Source organism: Thunnus albacares, chromosome 2 (genome assembly GCF_914725855.1).
Source record: "Thunnus albacares chromosome 2, fThuAlb1.1, whole genome shotgun sequence".
In the NCBI taxonomy this organism is placed as follows: domain Eukaryota; kingdom Metazoa; phylum Chordata; class Actinopteri; order Scombriformes; family Scombridae; genus Thunnus; species Thunnus albacares.
The window spans coordinates 15,475,531-15,489,294 of NC_058107.1; the positions used below are offsets into that span (position 1 = coordinate 15,475,531).

General features: G+C 40.6%; 1 protein-coding gene across 1 annotated transcript; it reads left to right on the top strand.

Moving 5' to 3' along the window:
* Window positions 1-340: 340 nt before the first annotated feature.
* Window positions 341-13,561, top strand: LOC122993688 (glycerol-3-phosphate acyltransferase 4-like). Its single transcript, XM_044368062.1, has 13 exons — window positions 341-540; window positions 1,277-1,935; window positions 4,222-4,291; window positions 4,387-4,687; window positions 6,323-6,397; window positions 6,532-6,621; window positions 8,939-9,032; window positions 9,186-9,301; window positions 9,525-9,580; window positions 9,722-9,807; window positions 9,918-10,046; window positions 10,789-10,868; window positions 12,064-13,561. Exons 2-13 carry the CDS (start codon window positions 1,768-1,770, stop codon window positions 12,170-12,172), a joined length of 1,374 nt encoding a protein of 457 aa, XP_044223997.1. The 5' UTR covers window positions 341-540; window positions 1,277-1,767; the 3' UTR covers window positions 12,173-13,561.
* Window positions 13,562-13,764: the final 203 nt, after the last annotated feature.

Below are 13,764 nucleotides of genomic sequence, written 5' to 3' on the forward strand. Positions count from 1 at the left end.
ATCCTGCTCATTTTTCTGTGATTTTTCAAAAAAATATTTAAAGCCTTTGCAGTCAAACAAACTTGAAGACGTTGCAATTTTGTAGTATCTTATTTTCACCACCAGGTGTCAGGGCAGGACATGTGCCATCTTGCGCCTTTTTTTCCTAGGATGGCAAAGTCATGACCCGCCCTCTGATTGCCTCTGATTGGCTAGTACTCGTTGCCCTCGTTGGTTTGGTTGGTTAGGTTGGTTAGGTTGAGGCATGAGGACTGTGATTGGTTAGGATTAGGGAAAGAATATCAGGGGATGCCAATCAAAGGCGGGGGGGGGCGGGTCATTAGTTTGCCGTCCTAGGGAAAATAAACATCGTGGACGGAGTAGACTGCTGGTGGCCCGGTCGAGGGCTGGCCGTTTAAAACACGTCGCCGCCCCGCTTGCCTGCTCATGTTGTCCACCGGGTGGAGTTTTGGCTAGTAGACCGCAAGACAAAGAGAAGTGATGGACTAGTGGAACCCTACTGTACGTTACCGGCGCCGGGACACTATAGCGTGACTGAAGGTTGGTCAACTATTTAGCTAGTTAAACAACGTGTACGTTAACTGTTACGTTAGGATGGTTATCTGTAAGACGATGAGTTCACGTAACAAACCCATGCTTAAAACAAAACGGTTGGCTCAGCAGTTCACGCTCACCGGGGCGGCTGAGAGCGAGCTAGGAGACAACATTTAGCTCATCGCTAGCTCGGAGGCCACAGGCCAACTTTAGCCTACGTTGGACTTTAAAATCGTCCGTGTGGATATACATGAGTCTTCAGAGCACATTTAGTTACTCCCGTGTGCTTCGTTTGGCCGGCAAATAATCCTAGAAAGCGCCAGTTAAGTATTGACTGGAGAACGATGAGCCGAGCTACACTAGTGAGATTTGTTAAGGGATGGAGGAGTCTCTGCTGCATCACCAGAGAGCGTGAAGAGGGCCTCCAACGTTATCTCTGCTCCGTGGCTGATAACAGCATCGTTTGCATGTAAAGTTATCGGTCCTTCACCGAAAAGGGATATATCATCATTAAGCAAACCTTTGCCAAGATAAGTGACATCGTTATCTTGAACCGAGTGGCTAAGTTAGTAGAGACTGGCGTTAACTTTACACACACACCGGTATTTAAAATGCATGGATTTAAACACCGGGTCACGTTTTCTGTCTTAAATGGTTAAGTTGCACGATTGGTACTCCGGTCAAAGAGGACGTGTTATTGTGACATGGTTCATCCTGACTGTTTGTTTGTACATCTTTGCAGGTCTGTGTGACACCAAGCAGCAGAGCCCTGGATCTCCACCACCTGCTGTGCCCAGTTGTTTTTGTTTCATTGTTTACATCTCTCTCTCTCTCTCTCTCTGTCTCTCTCTCTCTCTGGCGGGAGGCTTTGCTCAAATAGCAAAGGACATCTCCAGCAAGGACCGGACATTATCTCACTGCAGCTGGCTTTAACCCCTTAACGACCCTTTTCCTGGAAATTGACATATCAGAAAGTGATGGGATGGTGAAAATAATGAAGTTCATCGATATTGCCCATGAGGGCAAAGTCAAGATGGTCACTTGTACTTGTATTGATTCCCTGCTCAGTGTGAGTAGAAACTCCATCCCCTAGTCATCTTGATGAAGTCCTTTTGCTAACAAAAGATAAGGGCCATTTGGGGCCAGGAGGTGGTGTGCCGTGCCTCCTCTGCCATCTGCTCTGCCCTCTGACTTCAACTATACAGTAGATTTCATCGCCATCCTGACTGCAAGATGGAGCTTTTCTTTAACCCTTTCGACAACTTGGTGTGTATCCTCCTGGGCATCTCCTTCACCGTGTGGTTCACCCTGCTGCTGGTCTTCATTATCGTGCCTGCCATCTTCGGAGTGTCCTTCGGCATCCGACGTCTTTACATGAAAACATTGTTAAAGATCTTTGAGGTAAGAGCTTGTGCAATTGTGTTGCTATTTGCTACTTTCAGTTTACTTCTTGAAATGAGGAAGCTCTATGAGTTACTGTTGTGTGAAATAATCTGTCATTTGTAAATGATAACTGTTGGCTGAGGATGGGAACACTGCAAAACTATAGCTAAAAGTATGTCACTATTCTTGCATAGTTCTTTGTGTCCTGTTGCTTCAAACATCCTGTTTATAAAACAAACTATAAAAGCTGTTAGCATCGTTATGTGGACAGCCTATATTTGATCTGGCTGTGGATTTCTTACCCGCCCTTTTAATCAATACAATTCAATTTTGTTTGTGGAAGACAGTTACTTTTATGACATTTGATTTTTACAGCTGCGAATCTGCCAACGTTTTTAGATGTTATCTGGCTTCACATGCTCATCTCAGTGCATTGGTCAGGTGCAGGCTTTATTATGCTTGTATGTAGCACCCACCCAGTGATCATTGCATTAACTAGCGGATACGGAGTAACATCACAGCCACAGGGCCATTCCTCCCTTGTTATGTAACTGCAGAAAACAGCGGTACAGACCTTGTCACTAACTGTAGTCTGTGACATAGCTCCAACAGCCTGGAATATTGCCTACTGAAGTGATGCAGTGTCTGCTCTCTAGAAATGACTGATTCCCCAGCGATGGCGTGAATACATAAGCTACATTGTGCACTAAGGTTGTTATAAGATGTCAGTATTTTCCTCTCAGTGGGCTCTTCCTCACAATCTTTTGTTGTCAAACTTAAAAAAAAAACTATAACCTGAGATATGGTTATCTGGTTTCTCTCCCCCTGCTATCTCCGGTGTATCTTCACTAGTGAAGCTGTCATCACTTTCCAGCAGGCACTTCTGAGAACAGATCTTGTGCCAGAAATAAATGGACCAGTGGGAAATGAGAGAGATGTTCTTAGCTTGTGATTCCAGCAGCAACCGTGAGATTTAGAGAAAAGGTCAAAGGACGCATGAAGTACAGACTATGCAAAGTGGAGACAATGTTCACTGGTGTCTGATCGCAAGTAGATGCTTAAAGAGAGTCTTTGTGTTGCACCTTTAGCCCGTCAGTGTTAAGATCAAGCTATTTGTGATGTAATCCCACACCAGTAATACTTCATAGGGCATGAATAGGTAAACAACCTCCTCTGGAGCCACATGCCAACATGATGGATTCACTTCATTTTGTTTTCAGTTCTATTACTAGGACTAGTGCTCTGTGTGCTGCTCCTCACTCCACCCATATAAGCATTACCGTCAGCTGTAGCTGCATTTTAATATGATGACTCAGTAACAACTTGTCAAGACACGATTTAAAGGTAGCTGCAAAAGACATGCTAAATGTGCTGTCTGGGAGCCTATCTAAAACTTTGAAATATTGTGACTTTTCAGAACATTTTAGCCACATGATGCAGTAAAGCCACTGTATCGCTCAGCATTCTTTAAATGTTTTACATTTAAAAGTGCCCGGGGCTAATTCCAGGCATATGCAAACATGCGTGCCTAGCAGTATGGTATTTGAGTATACTTAAAATCAGTTTATTCCTTAACATTGATTGACAAACCTTAGGGTTATCATGTGTTATGGTGTGACGTGTAGTCTGAGACTGTAAGCTGTGGAGCACATCCAGCACCTCCCAGTCCATCATTTCCTGATCTTTTCTGCCTACAGTTAAGAGAACACTGTGTCCTTTTCCTGCCTCTCAGTAGACACTACCTGTTAGTTATTGTGTCGGTGTGCACAGTGCACACAAACAAGCTAAGTTTTTACATCAGAGGATGTGCTTTGTCATTTAGTATAATACACATTGAAAAAGTATAAGTGGCAATTATAATGTTTGTTTGTTAGAGCAAGGCTGTGGTCACAGATAAGCCATGTGTATTATTGGCCCAAGATGAGGTCTATGTTTGAGAATTCAGAATCTCGTTTCCACAGCTTTGTTGAAGTTTTCCACCATAACAATTTACAACAATCACACTCAGAATAGGCAGATCATGATGGGTAAAATGAACTTACTAGTAAACTTAACCAGTAAGTAGTTGTCACTGTGGAAGAATTTGCTGTGTTTCTTGAATGTTAAAATTATGAAAGTTAGACATACAACATTTTTGAATGGAGGCAGCTGGTCACGACTTTTTTATGTTGTCTGTTCTCCCCTTTCTAATTTTTTATGATGGTATGTTATTGAATAATTTGTTATAGAAACAACATGAACAATCTTTTGCGTTTATTGTATTTTGGGACACATTTTCACACTCCTCTTGTTCTTTCCTTGCAGTGGGCCACACTTAGGATAGAGAGAGGAGCAAAAGAAAAGAATCACCTCTTGTACAAACCCTACTCAAATGGTAAGACGTACTCTTATTGCATTTCCTTGCATGTGTGCATGTTCAGTATCTATATAATTGCGTTTTGCTGACATCCTGTCTCTGGACTGTCCCAGCTATCATTGCCAAGGAGCCCACCTCCTTGGAGGAGGAGATCAAGGAGATTCGGCGCAGCGGCAGCAACAGAGACCTGGACTCAGCCACTGAGTTTGAGATGTCTGATATCTTCTATTTTGCTCGGCGAGGAGTGGAGAGCATCATGGATGACGAGGTGACGAAACGGTTCTCCGCTGAGGAGTTGGAGTCCTGGAATCTGCTAACCCGCAGCAACAACAACTTCCACTACATCAGCCTGAGGCTGACGGTCCTATGGGGACTGGGCCTGCTGATCCGCTATGGCTTCCTGCTGCCTCTCAGGTATTGACCAACGATGTAGAGGTTGCTTATCACACAGAAACACAGATGCTTCTGAGGAAAAACTCAGTACATTAAGACAGGACTAGGAATGGAAATTTAGCTCCTTCTCCTCAAATAGCCACCAGTATAACATAAAACTAAAATTTGACTTAAACACTGACTCTGATAATAGTATTACACTGTCAGTAATTTCAAACTGCTATCAGTTATATGTGGCTCTCAAGTACTGCATCATCAGGAAACACATTTCCTGCACATCAATCCACTGTATGTGTTTTGTTTTTGTATGTATGTGTGTGTGTGTGTGTGTTTAAATAACTTCTACATTGGAATTTGGTCGAGTATCTGATACAAATCCTCAGTGATAAAACCTGAGGCTGCGTATTTAACAATCATTGGTATATTTACCAAATGTTACCAAAATTTTACACTGGCAAGTATCTTTGTGTCTAAGAAATACAAACTCACCTAGTGAGGTGGTGTAACACAATTTAAGCAGTCAAAGCTGAAGTTGCCACATATGCCAACTGTGTATGGTGGGTAGTTTAGAACACCTGGGAATCCTGAGCATTATCACCAAAAACCACAAAGCCAGAGCTGACGCCAAAGCATTACCTGTGCAATGGTGCAGAGACTGGAGTGTATCCCAGCTAGAGGCACATGATATATCCTTAGTCCATCATAGGGCTAATATGTTGTTGGCCTTAAATTTTATTTTAATACCATTTTATGTATGTATTTGTGTGTGTGTGTGTGTGTGTGTGTGTGTGTGTGTGTATTTTTATTTATATATATGAGCAACATCCAGCTGTATTAAAGATGTGTGAATATGATGAGAATGCATCATTTTGTGCTTTAAATATAACATGAATTGTCGCTACATGCAGTGGATGAAAGAGGGAGATCTTATTCGGGGTCAGCTTTGAGAGTCTCAGGGACAGTGACTCAGTACTAAGCCTGGCTGGCTCACTGCCAGTTGCCGGTTGGGAGACGAATCAGGCCACTGCTGCACAGACAGACATCATTCTAGTTTCTCAACTAGCTAATATATTCCCTCATTAACTTCTTGTCTAGATGAATATAGGCCTGGCTCATTCACTAGCATGAAACCTTCTGCTCTTCAATGTTTGTCTTATTCTATCCTCTAAAATTAATCAGCACCTTCTCCAACTGATGATTTGGTTCATCCAGATTAAGTCGGCCTGTGGGCCAGCTTAACCATACCTAATATGCCTTCCTGCAGTTTCTTTACTCTATTATCAGTGATAGGGTGGAGTAGAGGAGAGCGAGATACTTTTTAATTGATGACAAGAATCCCGTTCTCCTGGATAACATTACTTGTGACCTTCTGCATGTCACCTGAGTGGTTTCTCTTTTAGTGAAAGCTTGTAGTAGAGAAAGGAACATTGTATAGCTAGGTGTCAAGGTCTTGCATTTTAGATATTTGTATAACTACAACATGGAATCCATCCTCTTTGCTCTTTGTCTTTTTATAGAAATGTTGTTGCTCACTGGTCTTGTGTGTAATTATGTTTGTGGAAAAAGTTAAGAACTTTAATTACGAAAAAAAATGTTGCTCGTTAAGATTCCCTGTTGTAGAATTAAGCGTAACCTGCCTGTCTGTCTCTCCACCAGGGTAACTCTTGCCTTCACTGGTGTAGGCCTGCTTGTGTTCCTCACTTGTCTTGTTGGGCTGCTGCCGAATGGAAGGTATGACTGATGATAAGCTCATCTGTTTTTAATTGATAAAAAAATATCAGCTCTGACCCCTGGACATGTTCATCATAGATTTACTGTCAAGACACAAAAAGTAAATGGCGCTGTTGTATGCTCCTTTTTTGCAGGATGAAAAACTTTCTGAGTGAGAAAGTCCATTTGATGTGCTACAGAATATGTGTCAGAGCTCTGACTGCCATCATAACCTACCATGACAGGTAAAGAGGACATATGCTGTCGTCCCACACCCCTATAGTTACATGACTGGTGACTTGGTGCAAGTACTTTTTGACTTTTCAAGAGTACAGTTGTCAAAATCAAAATCAGACTCCCTGGGAAAATGATTACAGTCCCTATTCTAATGAAGTGAGATTCACATGACTTGTAGTAATCTCATCAACAGAAATAATTGAAGCAAAACAGTGATCCACAAAAGGTTCATAGCAGCCGAACCGGTTTCCTTAAACCATAGACATCGACAGTCGAGACACAAACACGTTGACATTAAACATAGTGCTGTTCACTGACTTAAAGCAGCAAGTACAGTCATTTTCACGCCACAGTGGTGATGACACAAGAAAATATTGCATTATACATTTTGCAGTTAAATAAAATATTTTAAATGCACACATTTGGCTAAGAATAACCAATTTTGCTCCTTACATGCAGATTATTTGTATTAGTCCTACATTACTCTGTTGTCACTCCGAACTCTGCATTTCCATTTCAGCAGCATGTGTTTTGCCTTGCAAAAGCTACTCTTACCTCTGTTGACATTGGCTGCTTCTGATGTGTTTGTACACTCATTCATAAATCCATTTGCTCAGATGACTACAGCAGAGTACAATAAAAAAATAATCTGAATGTGTTACTCGTTGCAGCATATTGACTTGGTTTTGGTGGTTAGAGTCGTTGGCTCCTTATCATACCCGTGAGCTCTCACATTCTTTTCTACTTGAGAGAGAGATTATGAAGGCACGGTATATAATGCCTTGACAACCTATCTCAAGTTCTCACTGGAACTACTGATAGATGTGATATATTTTTAGTTTTTTCCTTTTACATAATAACCAATCTCATGTAGCTACACATCTGGCAGATGTTAAAAGTTATAGAAAAGATTTAATTAAGAAGTTGGTTACAAAAGTGCAGCAATGCTGAAAAATCCAATTTTATTTGGGCAGCTGATACGCACTTGTTCGCTGTTGTAGGAACAACCATTACAACAATAGTGTAAGTCACTGCTGCAAATGGCAACTGAAGAGTTTGCTGCTGTAAACAGTATTCTCCTACTTAATTTTATTTTTTCGTAAGAGATGGCATATTATGAGTAACAGTTTTCCAAATACTGTGACATTTTTGTCATTAAGTAGTTGTGAATAAGGGGGATTATCAGTTGTACCTGGTGTAAAGAGCAGACTCAAGGATGATTTCAATATAGATTTAAAGTTGTCATAAATTTGAATCGGAGGGATATAACTGAAAAAACCCAGGCCACTCAAACGCTGCTTGTTTTGTTCACATGGACCCATTCTTATTTCTGGAACATGATCCACTGCAGACCTCTTGCATGACAGGAGAGGGGTCTGTGTGAGGTTACATAATGACAGATGAGTTTTCTCTGGAGAACAGAAACCAGGGTGTGTTTGCAGTCACAATGTAAGCGCCCAGAGTGTGAGTATGAAAGGGAAGGGTGCCCGAGGCTTGACTCAGACATTCATATTCATTGCATTGGGCCTCATTATGAGCCTCTGTGAAGCACAAAAACCCTAGTCAGTAATGCTTTGTTATATAGGCACACTCAACCAGGCTACAGCAAATTTACAGCTCACATAGCCAATTCGACAACCATAAGTATCACTATTTTTGAATGGATCCAGAATCGTGTAGCAGTATTATCTACCATAAATGCTCCAAAGGATGGTTGTTAGTTTGTTTGTTTTATTTCTAATTAAAGGGAACATTTTACTTAAATATGTCAGAATAAGAATCGGAGAGGAACATGAAACCTGAGACCAAGCTTTTGTGAAGAAGGCGGCATATGCAACAGGATGTGAAGGAAGAAGTCGATGCGTTGCCCACAAACCGTAGTGTGTATATAACAGCTGGTATTGTTTTTGGTAAACTGTAGTGCAGGCTGTACTGCACTTTTATGTAGATAGAGCTATGTATCATGTCATCTGGCTTTCTGAGTGTCTGCCATGAAGGCCTAGGCTGTTGTGACACGTTCTCCTCTCTAGTCTGGGGCTAAAAATACACAAGTGACATAGGAAGTGGGGGTCTCTCTCTCTCTATTTAAGATTGTAACTCTATCTTTGGAATGTGTACTCAATATATTCAGGTCCTGCATGGTCAGAGTGTCAAACTTTTACCATTAGACACCATTGGTTGCTTTGTTTCTCCCTAGAAGACCAAAGCTTACCCGTATTTCTATGAAGACTTCTGGTCCCATTGCTTTTACATCATCACATTGTGCAGGTTATTTCAGTCATTGTTTCATTTATGATAACAGTCTTCCTGTCTCCACTTTCCCAGTGAGAATAAACCCAAGAATGGAGGAATATGTGTCGCCAACCACACATCACCCATTGATGTCATCATTCTGGCCAGCGACGGCTGCTACGCTATGGTAACTATTGTACTGTATACCGCTGCCTAGAAGAAAGCTACAAAACATTGACACTGGTCACTTTTTCTGTGGCAGCTGCTTGTCTGTTGAAATGAAATTTCTCCCAGAAATAGATGTGCTGCTATTTGCATTTGTTTGTGTTGTGTGTATCAGGTTGGACAAATCCACGGAGGCTTGATGGGGGTCATTCAGAGATCCATGGTCAAGGCCTGCCCACACATTTGGTTTGAACGCTCAGAAGTGAAAGACAGACATCTAGTGGCCAAAAGGTAACATTGCATGTTCCTTTTTTAATCCATTTTAAGTACACTCAGTTTTCCTTTTTACCATCAGTCTATATAATAGTTTTTTTTGGCATTAACTTTGTGTGAAGTCTTGATGGAAATGATATCTGCTAAGGATTTGTTTTGTGTGAACCCTATTTAAGACCTTTTTATATTTTAGGAATCTTAAAATGAGATGATATATTGATAATTTCTTCTTGTGTTATAGATTGAATGACCACATTGAAGATAAAACTAAACTGCCCATTCTCATTTTTCCAGAAGGTAGGTTTGTTTTGTTTTGTTTTTTAGCGGAGATTTTTTATTGTGCAAATTGCAAGATCTCACAATTCTACTATACTCATTTAGTTTTCTTAAAAACCCCAAAAATCAGTTTAGTTTTTAATGAATACTCTAAATCCCCAGGTACCTGCATCAACAACACGTCAGTTATGATGTTTAAGAAGGGCAGTTTTGAGATTGGTGCCACAGTCTACCCTGTGGCCATTAAGGTGAGAGCAATGTCTTGTCTTCTCTTTTTTTTTTTATAACATGACTTGTGCTTTTTACCTGCTACCATTCATGTATTCATAAATCATTCTGGTGTATTTGATCATCACAGTACGATCCCAGATTTGGAGATGCTTTCTGGAATAGCAGCAAGTTTGGGATGGTCAACTATTTGTTACGTATGATGAGCAGCTGGGCCATCGTCTGCAGCGTCTGGTACCTTCCACCCATGTGCAGAGAGGTGAGACTCCATGGTCCAAGTCTGGGCAACCTACTAGGGAACAAAATTTTTGTATGATGAATCAACTTTTTATTTACGTCAACATGTCAGCAGAGCTCATTTTTGTTCCATTCAGAGATTTATTATTTAATTCCAGTAGTCTTTTGATTCTTATTAATGAAGAACAAGGACTTCAGTAGGTTTGGGTAGAACCCAGGAGAAGAGTAACAGAACACAACAAGAACGTGTATTGAGTGGCTTTTTTTTTTTTTTTTCAATTGAGCCACTGGTGTTCTCTCTCACTCAAAGATAAAGCTCCCTCCTACCGAGTAAGCCGCATTCAGCTTCAAAATGAATTTTTGGTTTATTTAACCACTAAAGGGATTTTGCTGTCTGTCATTTGGCCACAGCGAATGGATGAGGTCTCAGACTGACCAGGAGCCAGTTTGCTGTGATAACAAACACAGTATGTGTGATAGCTCAGACACAGTGAATTTAAAACTTAGCAGGAGCTCAAATATTATTTCACTGCAGAGCTTCTCCTTTTCTTCTCTTAGCTCTGTACATTCATTATACTAGTCTGCAAAATGTTCAGTTAATTTAGCAGCAAATGACAAGGATCCATATTTGAATATACATTTTGTAATTGATAATAGCTATGCCATTAATTATTTGTATGTTGTTGTTGTTAGATTTATTTTTCCTTTACTAAGTTATGATTATTTGGTTTCCTGTGTTATATTTATGTCAATACTCTTAACAGGAGGGGGAGGATGCTGTACAGTTTGCCAATCGTGTGAAGGCAGCCATTGCCAGGCAAGGGGGACTGGTCGACCTCCTGTGGTAAGATAACGCCTCTCATCAGTTTCTACCCCTTTCACACACAAACTGTATGACTGACGAGGTATATTAAAGACATTTTGACATCACAACAGGAAACCGTAACATTAATAACAACTTGAGTCCGCTGTGGTGAGCCTGTCTCGTGGCTACGGGTATTGTACATATTTGATAACCTTAATGGCTTGATAACAGCTGTTTTTACTGCTATGACCAGTTGAAATGCTGCCATGAAAAAGGGTAATGTTCTTGTGGTTGATACACATCATTGCTAAATAATACAAGATGAGACACAAGCTTGTTTTATTACACAAGAGATTAATTCATGATGTTGTTGGTGATGCAATGGAGCATTTCTTTTTTTTTATTAAGTTTTTATGAGAAACGAAGATTACAGCTGGCACTCTGCAATATAGTAATTCTATTGTTATTATAAGTATGTATGTTTAGATTTACATCCATTAATATTTAAATATTTTGTCCACCTCAGTGACACAGTGTCTAATAAGATTTATAATGGATATATTCCTTTGGTGTGCTGGTTCCATTGCCTTGCCATAGACCTTTTTCATAGCAGACATTTTGACATGTCATAGCAGGAAAAGTACAGATGTTTTTAATAGTAATGAATTCCACTTAGAGGATGTTCTGGTGTTGTACGTGCCGGCTCCCTACAGTAACTAATCGGGACATTTCACAGAACCGAGCCATTGATAATGTTATTATTTACACCTGTGCTTTTCCTGCTATGACAAGTCAAGTTTGCTGTGAAAAAAAAATGTCTACTGTGTGTGCTGATTCACTGGCTGCTAAATTGATCTGAACCATCATTAACATTATCAGTTACACCTGTATCTTTTCCACTATGACAAGTCACAAGAGATGCCTGTGCAGTCCAACATAACCCCAGAGTTGAATTCAACATCTTTCTGAAGTAATGTCAGCAAGCATTAAAATCCATCAAGTTTCTCAAAGGTAGCATTACTTAGACTGATGTTGGATTGCATTGCAGTGTGCAGTGGTTTCTGTTTTTCAGGTCAGCTCAGTGTATATTCTGCATATCAAGTCTGTCACAGTGTAAGAAGCCCAAAGTTTGTGTTAACAGTGTGTGTGCTCTGCATTTTAATTACTCTGGTAGAACTGCATCACTGTCCACTACATCAATATTTATTGTCGCTATTTTCCAACTCTTTCGTAGGGATGGAGGATTGAAGCGAGGAAAGGTAAAAGATACCTTTAAAGAAGAGCAGCAGAAGCTATACAGCAAAATGCTGGTGGGAACCCAAGAGGACCGCAGTCGCTCCTGAAGCACCTGTGTGGAGGTGGACTGGCTCAGAGACCCACTTGGGCACCACTGACTAAATAGGCAGTCAGCAGTGCCCCCCTCCCTATTGGAGCTCCTGGACTGGAAAATTCCCTCTCTGATGTTAACAGTACTCCATTTGGCTTCCTCAGTCACTGCCTCAGCTGGCATGTTGTTTGCATCGTTGTTACGGGTCATTCTGAGTCTGCTGCCCTTTGTTGGAATAGTTTGACAGAAGCCTTGCTTTGCATTAGAATGAACATGAGGTGCGCACAGAAATGGAGCATTGTCTTTCTCTGTGGCAGTCTTTTGAGGGAAAACTTGTATTATCTATCATTGAGTTCCTGTCTTTGTTTGAATAGTTTCAACTTTTTAATTTTCATTTAACTACCATGTTTGTATCACAGCCGTGTTTAAAGTTACAGACCCGATTTATACCTGGGATGTAGAGGAGAGTTATTGTAGATAAAAACTAGTTTGTTCTAAAGGTAAAACCTGTGACTGAGTTGGGGTTTTGCATGACTGGTTTGTGTCCAATGTGATTTCGGGCATAATGCCAGATTTTGTTACATTTCAGATATTTTCATGGGCTTTTTGCCAAGAGAAATGTACTGTATTTTAAGCTTGTGTTTTACATTAAGACTTGTATCAACACGTGGTCACTACAGAAGTTGCGTTCCAGATGAGCTCTTGATATGTTGTCAGTTTCTGTGTTTTTTTTTTTTTTTGTTTTGTTTTGTTTTTTTTTTTGTTTCCATGGAATGTGTAAATGCTCACATTATGAAGTGGAACTTGTGCACCTACAGTTACTGTGATGGAGGTTTGTAGATTGAGGCTGATGTTCGTGTTCCAGCTAAAAATGCAGCATAACTGGACTAAAAGGGTTTAATTTAAGGGTCCATTAATTAAGAATTTACATGGGATGCTTTCAGCATTGTCTCCTTAAGGCCCATGGCTCACAGGTAGTGATGTAGGATCGTGGCCATCACAATTGGTCTCCTGATAAAAATATAATAGTTATAATGGCAAGCAGCTCATAGATATTCATACTAATACACTTCCTAACAGGCATCATGTTGTCATTGGCTTCCTGCTAGTTGCAGTGACCATCTTGCCTAATTTATTTTAAGTGAACTCTAAAATCTATTGTCTTTATTTCCCCCCGCCCTCATCAGTGGTCTTTCTCCTACTTGGCAGCCTCTTCAAGGTGGCTTCAAAGAGAGACCGAGCAGCTGTAGTTTGGACTCCCCGTCAGACTCGGGTCGAGGAACATGGTGAACAGCCTCAGCGGTTTCTCTTCCACGAGGCTCTCGTCCCTCTAGTTGGCTGTATCAGGGATAGGCATTTTGATTGTGTCAGATCTGTTCATCAAAATAAATGTTCAAGAATGTGACTTAACCTGTGGCTGTAGGTTTTTTTTAAGTGCCTCTCAAACTATATCAGTCACATTTGTTTGCTTCTGATTTAGCCATAAAAATGGCTTTAATCTTGCATATGAAGCACCATGGCAGAGACTAAGTGCAATATCTTAGTCACTATGAGTGTTTAAACAAATTTTCTGAGTATTGCAGTCCTCCACATATATTTTTCTGTTTT